Source organism: Chlorocebus sabaeus, chromosome 4, assembly GCF_047675955.1.
Source record: "Chlorocebus sabaeus isolate Y175 chromosome 4, mChlSab1.0.hap1, whole genome shotgun sequence".
Taxonomy (NCBI): Eukaryota; Metazoa; Chordata; class Mammalia; order Primates; family Cercopithecidae; genus Chlorocebus; species Chlorocebus sabaeus.
In genome coordinates this window covers 2,532,207-2,544,886 of record NC_132907.1, presented here as the reverse complement: position 1 = coordinate 2,544,886, position 12,680 = coordinate 2,532,207, and the positions used below count along the sequence as shown (strand labels likewise).

Below are 12,680 nucleotides of genomic sequence, written 5' to 3'. Positions count from 1 at the left end.
TAACTTATTTGCAACATTAATACAGATACAAACAACCCTCTGTCGAGAGAATTCTGAGAGTATCTTACCACAGCTCTCCAGAGCATACTGTTTTGCACCTCTTCTGTGAAGGCCAGCAGAATAGCTTCTTGTAAGGTACTCTTTTAAGTAGTACAACTCAGAACAATCTTTTTACAATTGTTCTGTATTAATATCCTGGATACCTACATGGTAACTATAGTACCACCTGATAGTATCCATCTGTTTTTTGGGGGGAGATTTCTTACCTACGGGTCAGGGCTATTGTCACAGTCATGGGAGGGAAATCAAGTAAATATGCATTAAATGTACTGTGTATCAAGTACGTAGCATCACAGTGTGCAAGATTGGATGGTGAATACTTGGCACCCCAACCCGTAAGTCAGAGTATTTTGTTCTTGCTTAAATTACCAAGTGCTGTATGTTTTGATTTTTAAAAAATGTTTTTCTCTTCTGAAAATGAATGTTTTTAAAAGTGATGTCAAGCAATTTCACACAAATAATGAACATCACAATAATCTGTTTAAGAACTCCTTTGTCAGATACGTACAGTGTTTTCTGGATGGCTTCTCGTGTGCTTCAAAGACCCTCTTACTCTTTGCTATGTTCTCTGTTAATGGAAACTGAAGTTTGTAAGAGTTTTAGGCCAAACGTAAGAGGTAGGTATACCATTGTGTTTTTTTGCTCAGAAATTGTTAGCTACTTCCTCTGTTGTAAAACAAAGATGACAAAATTACATACTCCGCCTTGTATAATAGCAAATAGACACTTCTATCTTTGTAAAGTTTTTCTAAGAACTTATTAGTTCTTGACACCGATAAATTGTTTTCCATGGTTGCAGTGTTACAAGGTACACAGAGATTTTGACTTCTCATAATTACTACTCTAGAAAAGAATGTTTTGTGGGGCATATTGTTATAAGGTTTCAGTTCTCTGATAGCTTTATTAAAAAGGATTCTTTGAGCTTGGGACAAATATTGTCATTTGCTTCCCCTCCTCCCTCTGCTGTGGTCCAGCTGTCTCTGTAACAATGCTCGACTATTCTCAGGTGTCTCCAATAATGCAAAAGACGGGTATGAGTAGTGAGGGCCAGGTATGCTTTTTCTGTGAATTTAGCATTTCCTCCAAACCTGTCAGCATTTGAACTCTGGCAAAATAAAATCCCTCAAATGGACTCAAGCCATTTTGAGCTTGTCTTTGACTAGAAAGTGAAACTGAACCTATATTATCATCTTTCTTCACTAGTGGGAGCAATAGTTCCACTCAGCCAGGCCTCAGGATCTCCTTAAATGTATCCCTCCAGAGAAAATAAGGTAGTTTTCAGGTTCACTCATTGGCTCAGGTTGGCCACTCCTTTTTTCTTTGGAAGGAATATTGAAGAATCTGTAGTAGGGGATAATTGCACTGCAATTGTAATTTTGCTACATACTGAAAAAACTTAGGCACGGCTACTTACCTAAACCATTTCCACTTTCCTTGAAAGAAATCTTTCTACCTAATATAATAACACTTAATTGACTAAAGCAGAACAGCAGTGTATTTTACTTTTTTAAAAATGGAGTAATAATTTTTCAGTGACATTTGGAGGTACGGATAATCATATAAATTTAAAAACCTGTCTTTACAAAATTACTGCTTGTGCATGTAATAGAACACTTTTGTTTGGTTTTTTTGTTTTTTGTTTTTTTTGTGTTTTTAAAGCTTAGAATGTCAGGGAAGAGCCCAATAAATTGAAACTCATTCGAGATCATTTACAATATTTGATTGTTTTTATTTTTTGTTTCTTAACCCAGATCCCTCCTTTGAAAAGCACAGAATCAAGTTCCAGCAAACCTTTCATGGTGCTCTTAGTTCTACATTATGTGATTGCTTTGGACATTTGATAGTTTTTATTTGCATGCTATTCTTTTTTAATGAGATTTTTCAATAGTATTTCTCAAACTTTAGCCATTCAGCTGAAATAAATCTGATGTGACTGCCTCTATACAAATTGCCACTATATAAAAGAAACTGAGGTACCACAGGGTAACATTTTCACCAAAAAAAAAGAAAAAAATAATGTTTTGTTTTCTTTCAGTTACACCTATCATCCCAGGAAAAAGAATTATAATTGAAAGGAATGACACTATTTTAAGAAAGAATTTACTACATTATTTTCTATCTGGTTTAAATTCATACTTGACTGAGCAATTGGAAAAGGCCGATCCTAGATACCCTAATCAAACCAATGAATAGACATCTGTACACACACTCACACTAGTGTGTGAAATCACGCTATTCATTTAAAGCCCCAGGATTTAAGCAAGTATTAATTTAATAATACCTGAGATGTTTTTCAAGAAGTATAATGGTAGCTGTCTTGTATTTCTGGAGCAAAAAGGTATAACTGCCTTATAGCTTTTTGTTCTTAATGCTAAGCCAACATTATAAAACACTTAGGCCCATTTAACAAGTTTATTCGCTGAAATTACTGCCTTTGAATAACATTAATACAAATGTTGACTACTTTCAGCATAGGAGACCTTATATATGAGATGAAAGTGGAAAAAAATCTCCTGTGGTCCCTAGATAAGAATTCACTTCCGAGTTTTTCTTCACTTGTAAATACAGAATAAAAATTTTATAAAAGATAATTTTTAGAAATGTATCAATTAAATTTGGCTCTCACTGTACTTCAACTCCAGATTTGATTTTAATATACAATCATTGCTTTGACCATTGCCTATAACAGGGTCATACAGTTGGTATTCAATATATCACAGAGTCCTTTAAAGAATCTCCCAACTCAGATTATCCTAGTGCATATAGCATGTTAAAAAATTGGAATTCCTACAGAACCTATATCAATCAGTTTGAGTCTGGAACAGTACTAGAATGAATGAGAAGTACTATTACATTATTTTTGATAAGTGGGGAAAAAATTAAAAAGCACAAATATGCATTTATGAATTGTCACCACTAATGGCAGTAATAGTTTAGAATATGAATAATGACTCAGTGAATTTACTAAAAGATACTAAAGGAATATAATAGTTCACAACATCTACAATGTTAGCAGTTCAAGTAGATGTTAGAGTGACATTCAGTCTTGTCAGATAACTTGAAATATCTACATCACAAATCTCTCAAAATGGAGGCAAGTCAGGCAGCTCTCAAGACAGAATTGTACCTTATGTGAGAAGGGGAAAGAAATAGTTAAGATTTTAACTATACATATTCTGTTTTCAGCCTGTGAATGTCGTAGTTTCTAAAAGCAATGAAGATTTCCCTGAATATCACTTTTGTGCCTCAAGCTAGTTCTTATTCCTCTAATTTCATTGGATGCTCACCCCTCCAGAGGTATTTTTATATAAGAATCAGATAAGAGTCAGAGTTTCAGGAAAAAGCCTTGTTTGTTTAAACCAAATCTGTATTTCTCCAAGTGAAATATAATTTTTAAGAATATGCACACAATCCCTCATCAGTCTCTGAACCACCGGAAAAAAAAGAGAGTGCTGATTATACATGGGAAAGATTATCGTCTGTTGTATTTAATGCAGTGAATGTGTAGTCAACATTACCATTGAACTAAACATCTGAAATTTGATACAGTGAAACAAACAAATTAGTCATCTGTTAATGGTCACTATCCACTAGATACATCTGAGGTTGTAGAATATCAGGCTTATAGACATTTGAGTACACATTGTCAGCACAGAACATAAAAGTCTCACATAAGGTATAATTGAACAGTTATCTCATCAATAAACTTTGTGTAGTAACACCATGTTCATGGAACATTATGTTTTTAGCAACAAACAGTGATGGTATGCGGGCTGAAGCATGTCATTTTAAACATGATACATTAAATAAAGCATGTTGAGGTCAAAGCCTTTCTGTAGAAAGGGAATTTAATTGACATTCAAGCATAGTATATAAACAGATCAAAATAGTTCTATTATAAGAAATAGTATTTAACAACTTATCTCTAAAATAAAAATACTTTAAAAATCAGCTTCAATGAGATTACACTTATTGTTAAAGAATCTTCCTTTAGAGTGAAATATACATTCTTTTAGCTTTTCTATAATTTTTCCAGTATAACCCTCACTTTTACCCCATCCAAGTTTATTATTAATAAAGTAGTGCAAAGCATTGTCTGCTGCAATTTCAACTGAGTGTAATCCCCTACCAAGTCAGGGAAGTAATACATTCTCAACCAACCAAGTTATTTTTTTCCCACAGTTATGCTCCCTTAGTATACCAGGGAGTGAGATACAAAAACTACTTTAAGAGTCTTGGGAATGCAATTTTTAAGTATAGATTCTATGATAATAGTGAAACATTGATAAAGGCAGCCACCACCCCCAAGCAGTTTATTTTACAAAACAGGTTTTCATGCATAATCAAGAATGATTTTTTTAATAAATGAATGTAGTGAAGCATTGGCATATCACTTAGCACACTGAATTCTCTACATTAAAATTCACACTAATAACAAAATCATAGTATGAATTAAAGCATTTCAGTAATCTAATGAGAAAGCAGAGTTTTTTTTTTTTTTTCCTGTGAGAACACGAGTATTAAAATATTTTTAGATGCACAGATACAATCTGACACCAAAAGCGATATGGATGTAGTTTGCTAGTATTTTTGATAACTGTACTTACTGGGTTGCTAATTTGCTAACATGTATAAATTAAAGTAGTGGTAGGTATAAAAATTCAGATAGGCAATCGTTTATAAACTGGCAGTATTTATGTTGTGTAGTCCTGTAGAGATTTTAAGGTTTTAGATGGAATGATTGAAATTCTATAAAGAAAACTTTCTAACCTTCTGAGTATTGATTTTCTTGAGGGAGTGAATATACCTTCACTTATTAGCTTAAAATCAGCCTAGTCATACCTAAGTAATTTGCACAGGAGTGAATGTCGGGATCTAAAGCCAGAATATATGTTAAATTGAAATGCATCCATTCCATTATTTAGGCTTTGGTATGTCCCTCCCTTTTGAAATGTATAAAACATAGAAAACTGTAATGGATTACTTTTCAGATAAAAAAGTCACATTAAAAAAAAAACTTTAAAATCAAATTGACATTTAAAATTGATGTAGATTTAATCAGAGCACAGGTGAGTAATCCACTTGTAATTAGATAAGGATATATCTTCCAATGTTATCATTCTTATATTTGTTCTTTCAGTGTGTTATATTATTTTCCACAGCTAACAAGGCTTTCACACAGCAGTAGCAAAACCTTTATCAAGTTGAGTCTGTACAATAGAAGTATATTTTCAAAGACATATGCCTTTGTACACTATTTACAAATTCTCTCGATCATGATAAAAAGGCAAAATAAATAAAAATCTGAAAGAAAGGAAATGCTGCTCAGGCTGAGGGCTTTTTCTTTTATCTTCCCAAACAGATGCTGGTCTCCTCAGTGCTGGAAGCTGGCTAGCCAAGATTGTTTTTCTTTCTTTTATATGGGCTATGAGAAGGATCTGGTTTCAGTTCTTGGTATTGCACCTGTTTAAACAGAGTTCAGAGGAAGACTGGTCAGGTGGCCACTTTCTGGCAAAGAAAGGAAAAGCAAAGGAATGAGAGACTGTGCTGGGGGGAAGAAAGTGCTCATTCTAGAAGCTGTATGGGATCTGCAGCTGAGATGCAGAAAGCAGTAGAATGACAGAGCAAGAATCAGGGAAATCCTGTTGGAAACTACATGGAGCCCTGATGTGAACTTTAGTAATGGTCGTCACTGTCTGTAACACATTACATTAAAAGCAAAACCATCTACATCGATTTTAAAGGGCTCGATAATGGTTTTTTACAATTTATCATGTATTTACAATTTATCATGTGTTTAATACAGTCTTAATCTCCATCCAGGCCACTGTCATGTCATAGCAAATGAAAAAGGTGTCACTGTAACCCAGCTTCAGGATTTTAATTTAAAAACAAACAAACCAACCTTCTTTTATTTTGAAAACAGCTGATGGTTAATGGGCATTAACCTCAAAGGATTCCAAAGGATTTTTGAGATAAGCAGTCAGCTCTCTTCTCCTCACTGATCTCCAAAATATACTTCTTTAAAACTTACTTGTAATTCTTGCAAATTCTGGAAAGATTTTTTTTCTTAAATGTCCACTGGCATATTTTGCTTTCATCATCTAATATTCCTGTTTCCTCCCCTCAGGTCATACACCCCGTCACAAACTCCAGCTGAACTAACTTGGACAGGAGGATCTTCCCTAACAGCTCTGGTAGGTTCTTTATGCAGCTGCTCTTTCTCCCATTGTCTAAGTTCTTCTTGGATAACACCCCAAGTAGGCTAAATTTCTGACTGGTAAAATCTGCTACATAGGCTTTATTAATTTTACTTAGCTCTTCTAAAGCCTTTGAAATAAGAAGGATATAAAAGCTAAAACCCAGTACCACACTACATTAAAATAGCAATAATAACGAAACCTACATACCACTTGTACATCTGAAGGGACTCTGGAAAGGAAGTCAAGTAGTTCATTGTTATCAATTGCATATGGACTCCGAAGCTTTTTTGTAAATTTATTGATGCCTGAAACAAAGTTGGAGTTAAACAAAGCACATTTTTGTCAAAAGTGTTGTAGTAATTTGAAGATCTAACTTGTATGCCAATGACTCAGTGAACCAGTACACCCAATTTTTTCCCTCTCCTTTTTTTTCTCCTTCATTTCTTCCTCCTTCCCAGCTCAGCTGCTGCTTTTTCACTTTGTACTTCAGTAGCTTCTTCCAAGCAGGAAAGGCTTTCTATGTGGAAATAAAGGAGGTGCCTGGGGGTAATTAGCAATATCTGACTTTTTTTCCCCCCTCTGTTACAGTCTACTGAGAAGCCTTGCTTGAGTGTTTCATTTATGATGAAACTTGCTTTCCTACTTTTTGGGTTAAGATTGTTAAGGCAAGATGTCAAACTTATTTGGTTTCCCCTTTTCCAAAAGATGCACCTTTTTGGAGGTGGGGGTGTGTGCTGCTGTTATGCCAGCTAAATGTTTAGAAGACACATGATGTTTATTTTTTTCAAACCTGAAATGAAAAGGTTTGCCCCCAACTTTGTAAAACAAAATAAACAAACACCTTTACATGAAATCAACAAATTGGTAAAAACTGAGCCATAAACTAGAGCATCCTGCCTCCTCTTCAGGGAGTTCATGCAGAATAAACTTCTGGAATCTTGATTTTGGTCCGTCTCCTCATGTAAGACCTATGTCTTAAATTTCTGGCTAATATTTCAGCAATCACCTACCACTAAAGGAATACTGTTCTTGTTTTATTTTGTTTGATGAAACAAGAGGCCCAAACACATTCTGCAAAATTACTTTTAAGACAGCTAGTCAGTGAGGGCACTGCAGGTTACACAGCTAGATGTCTGCCCTGGGCTCCAGTTTCTGCGAACCTGGGAGAACAGGGCATTCACCACCACCTGCTGCAACAGAGATGACTCCCCAAGCCAAGGCAAGGTAGATTCGAGTTAATAAACCACCACACATGACATTCTACCCTAATTTTTTCTGTAAAGCAGCATCTTAACAGGAAAAAAAAAAGATGAACATACAATAGGAAGCAAGAACGTAGTAGAAATTATTGTTCCCTTATATAATGAAAGTGCTGGCTAAATTGAATTTCTTTGAATTATAGAAATTAGGAAAGGAAAAAATAATTACCATTTCCCCCACCTCTCACCTAGACTGTAAGGGTAATTATAGTGATAATAAGGGGTAAGAAGGCTTCCTCAATATATGGCAAGTTGGGCCAAAAAGACTATTACTGGAAATAGTAATCTTCAAAAGTGGAAGGCTTGGAGTCATCAGACTTGAACTCACTTTATTCCAATATATTTCTTCAAAAGCCTTAAAAAGAAAAGAATTTTGCTTTCAGTGTAAGCACATGCTTTCCGAAGCTAAGACTCATGGTTCTTTGCATTTTGTATTTGATTTGTTTTAGCAATCTTAGGTGTATGTGTAAGCGGGTGAGGGGTAAGTAGAGAATTCTTCTACCCAGTCTTGTTTATATATTATTAATGTTATAGTAGATCCTAGAGACTGAAAATTGTTTTCCAAACCAAGAATTTTGTCAGGAAAGAAAAAAAGAAGAATGCTGCCACTGACAGTCTCCTAAATGAAGCCCAGGTGCATAAGAATCGTTGGCATGCAGCATAGTTGCATTAAAAATTAGGACTGAAAAAAATCACCTTTAACGTAGGTCTTCATAGAAACATTCTTGTGTAGTACACATAAAAGGATCTTTTTGTTCCTGAGGAACCTGCAAGTACCGAGGACCCTTTTCCCAAATGCTAAAGGTGACCTCTTAAACAGGCAGCCATGTATAGTACCATGTTTACATATACTTCCACAAGATAAAATACAACAGCAAGAAAAGCATATTTTCCTAAATGCCCCATATGGATTGAAAGGATTGAAATGCCTCTGTTTGTATATCAATGGTGAAAATAAATCAGAGGGATATCTAGACAAAGCTACACTTTGATATATGAAGAATCTGCACAGCTAACATGTTTATAGTATGATGAAGCCTAGTGTGCCAGATAAGAAAAATACATTTTGCAGGTAGACCTAAATCTTTATACTGTTGTGATTTTTAACTGGCCTGTCTCCTTTCATCATGGAGTAGCTTCATGACCATAAATACAGGGAACCGCTGACAGTATAACTCATCTCTTAAACATAGTTTGTTCCTAGCAGCTAAGACAGTTTAGGGGAGTGGGGGAGGCTTTACTTACCCCAGACAAGGACAATGTATCTCAGCGGAATGCAGTACAGGATGACTGTGAACACACAGAGGGCTACAATGGCCAGCCAGCTTAAGAATGGGACGGTCCAGTTGAAAGTGCTGAATGGAAAATTAACACATCAGCAATCTGAGTACTTCATACTTTTTTCAAATACTAAAATACTTAATGATTCTTACTTGGGACCTAGTTAGTCTGCATTTCTCTCTGGAATAGATTCCAGTTGTAATAGGTTATCAGAGGACCCAGGCTAGCCAGAATCTGCTCAGTTGCATGAACACAGGGCCCAGGTAAACAGTCTTGCTGCCAACTCCTCCAGATTGTTCCAGGTGACTTCAGAGTCTAAAGCCGTTGTGCTACTTGGGTGACTCCCCACATGAAAGAAGATCTTTATTTTTCTACTGCTAAGACTAGTACCCATCCTTGTTTTCTCTGGCTTTTCAGAGGGGAATGCCTCTGGACCCACCATTCTTCCTTCTATCAACTCTCGGTATTCCCCACATTGGGAATAAAATGTTGCCAGCAACTCTTGGTAGATGTAAATCTTACATGGTTGTGTAAAAAATCCTCTGAATGTTAGAATTCCTTAGAGGAATATACTCACTTGTCCTACCTCAGCTATATTTCAAATAGAACTGGAAACCAGGAAAGAGGAATAGAACAGTTAGCCTTGCAAAACTTCACTTCTTATCATTGCCCTTCTTCCCAGAAATACATATATAATTAAGAAAATGAGCATTGCTTACTATTATCTCTCATGTACTTCTTGTAAAGGACACCATTCTGGCAAAAGTAATTGGTAACATAGATGGCTGGGTCAGAGAAGGCTGCAAGACTCAGTATTGACAAGACATGATAACAAATGGAAATGAGACCAGTGAACAGAAGAAGTTACCAAAAAAAAGTACTGAGGAGATAGGAAGGAATTTACCGAGACAAAAAGAAAAATGAAGACAAAGGCAAAAACTATGATGTAAAAATGTTTTTAAAAGAGTAGAAAAATCAAGGAAATGGAACATGGGAAGATTATAATCACTTAAGGCTTTTTGGTGGAAGCCAGTCTGGTACTTCTTAAGAGTGTGCCAAAATTATAAAGAAAATAGAAACACTGTGTAGCTCCTCCAGGGTTGGGCATATAAATATATCACCATTTACAGGCATACCATTGCATTCTTTGAAATTTCTCCTAAGTGTTCATCCACTAAAGGGGAACTAACATATCATGTCATCTGACCCTTTAGCATGAGAGCCAAGAAGTTAGCTGATCTGTATTCAAAGCCTAGATTTTGTTATGTGGATTTAGCTGAGTCAAAACCCTTTCCCCATTTATAAAATGGGGATAGTTTATTCTGTCAAGGAAGACGGGTTGTGGTGGTAACATGCTTATGTGAATCAAGGTGAAATTATCAGAACTAATCAACTCAAGGAATCTCATTTATGGCACTATTTTCTTACGAGACAGTGAGAAGGCCCCTAAGACACTTCAGCAAAACATATTGTTCATGTAGATAAATGTTAGTGTTTTTTATTTCTTCTAATTTCCTAGTATTGTATATTGTACTTACTTGAGGTGAGTTTATTTTCAGGGCAATTTTGACCAAATAAAGGAAGATTGCTAAAAGATTTTCTTCCATACAATGCCTCAGCATAATCCTTAGGAATTAGTTGTTCCTTAGCTTTGTAGCATGTAGCTTGCTTTCTTTCTCTCTCTAGGTCAAAATTGTTTCCTGAAATTTTTTTCTACTAAAAGAGCCAATGTTGGGTCAATCTGGTTACCCTAGTTTCAGTAATCCTTGGGATCTGGCTTTTCTGTCTTTGTCTTCTTCCTCTTATGGTCAAGAGTGAGTATCTGTAACTCATGAGGTAAAGGATCATGCCTTCCCTTCCGATGGACACCTGTGCCTCCCTTGCTTCTGCTTGCTTGTGGAGAGAACAGAAGGCTAAGGGATCTGCTTGTTTTCATGTGGCTCAGCTTAGAGTCATCCATCACACAACTCCATGTGTGAGGGCACTGGCTCTTCACTCAGAAAACCTTCCTTCTGGGCAGCCCCACTGAAGAATTCCCTGTGTTCTCCTTACTCCTATTGGAAGGATAAATGGCAAAGAATCCCCACCAGTGTAGCTGTTAGAAAAATAAAATAAAATAAAACTGCCCTTTTCTATTTCTACACTCTGCATTATGGAATCTAAATCTAGAATATGATCTTCCCCCAAAAGGGATGCAATTCAAGAAAGTTCTGGAATGATTATTTAGTAACAAGACATGGTAATTCTTTTTGTGCTTAAAGATTGCTTCTGAATCTGCTTTCTGGATAGATGCTTTTAATTCCATGTGACCCCAGGAGAATTTCTCTTTTTTAGCATCCAAAAGATCATTTTGCAGGAGAGATGGCTCCTCCAAGACTCACTGGTTCCTGTGCCATCTTCCTGTACCTTAGCATAGGAAGTTCTGCAAAACCCAGGTTTCCCTAAGGCTGAACCACTGCCAAGATCTGGTGGTCATATCCCTCAGCTAGTCATGTTTTCCAGCCAAGCATCTGTTCTGAGGCCTTCTACCACCTAGAGTTACAAAGGAGCTTCTTCCTCTCAGGCGTTCACTGCCTGATCCATGGTATTTTGGTATAAATCAGATGTTTTTGTCGGGTATCAGCACACTGTGTACCCCAGATAAAAGACAACACTCAATGGGGAAATGCCCCAAATTCAGGGCTTCACACTGTTTCAGTGGATAGCGTGTAGAGGACAGGTAAACATTCTTGGAGATGAGAGGAAGAAGGAGAGAGAAAAGATACGGGAATGGTCTTCAGCAGGCCAAGACTGAATGTTTCCTAAAGGCACATCTGGGAGTGAGAGGGGGCTGTTCTGCTAATATAATGTAAGAAAGTGGAAACTCAGCACCTACACATGCGGAAATATATTAAACAAAAAATTATACAAAATAAAATGCATTATCCCTTGCAACATGACAGGTACCAGATGAATGACTCACACCTTTAGTTTAAATAATTTACTCCTTTCAAATTCTGTGTATGCCCAAGGATTCAGATCTGTAGAAAACTTTTGGTTATGAATAACAAACAATGAATAGATACATTAAACTAAGAAAATAAAGGTTTCTCCAGAATTTGGCACCCCTTCTTGAATAGACCATTAGCAATCATTATGTCGGCCAATTTTTACATAATTTAGAAGTGTGAGGGTCTTAGTGTATCTTTTAACTGATAATTGTTGTAAATACAGTTTTTAAAAAATATAACATTGTTTTAGATAAAACATAAGTATATAAGATTAAGAATGTAAGTTTCTTAATTTTGCATTAGAGCTCAGTGAAGCTCTATTTCTTAATTTTAAAGTCAAGGAAAAGGAATGCTGTTTTTATAATTTTAAAAATTGTGTGTATTTTCTAAATGAAAGAGCATTAGTTTATTGATAATTATGGATCTCAGCTATTTAAATACAAACTTGAAAAAAATATTTTTGCAGGGTACCATAAATACAATTTTGAAAAAAATTTAGTGTCACTTGATGAAAATATAACTAGACCAATAATAAAATGCAGGTGTATCTTAATTACCTGAAGTCCTCATTTAGCTTGGTTTATTTTTTTCCTATCACAATTTCATATTCCGTTTAAGAACAAAGTCTTTCACAGTGAAAAATGTGCTAAAATTTAGGACGGTGTTATTTCTTCAAAGCTACAAGTATGACTTCTTTCCAACCAATATGTTCTAAATTTCAGGAAGGAAATTGACAGAACTTTCATAAAGCCAAAGACTGGCAGAAATAAAGTAAATAATGATGAAACTGAGCAATAGAGCACCCAGAAGGAGTGTCCCCTGCCAAAAAGAATGTGGCATTTCACCCTTCGAGAAACAAATGGACACCCTGTCCCACAGAAGACCGG

The 12,680-nt window shown here is 35.8% G+C and overlaps 1 protein-coding gene across 16 annotated transcripts in view; it reads right to left on the bottom strand.

Moving 5' to 3' along the window:
- Positions 1–1,765: 1,765 nt before the first annotated feature.
- Positions 1,766–12,680, bottom strand: part of MCTP1 (multiple C2 and transmembrane domain containing 1) — a 595,101-nt gene continuing 584,186 nt past the window's right edge. For all 16 annotated transcript variants that reach the window (XM_007978702.3, XM_007978722.3, XM_007978744.3 and 13 more), the window contains 3 exons: positions 8,768–8,877; positions 6,471–6,568; positions 1,766–5,523 (listed from right to left, as the gene is read on the bottom strand). In XM_007978702.3, the coding sequence (XP_007976893.1) occupies positions 5,452–5,523; positions 6,471–6,568; positions 8,768–8,877 (280 nt within the window). In that variant the 3' untranslated portion in view covers positions 1,766–5,451. The remainder of the gene's footprint in view (positions 5,524–6,470; positions 6,569–8,767; positions 8,878–12,680) is intronic.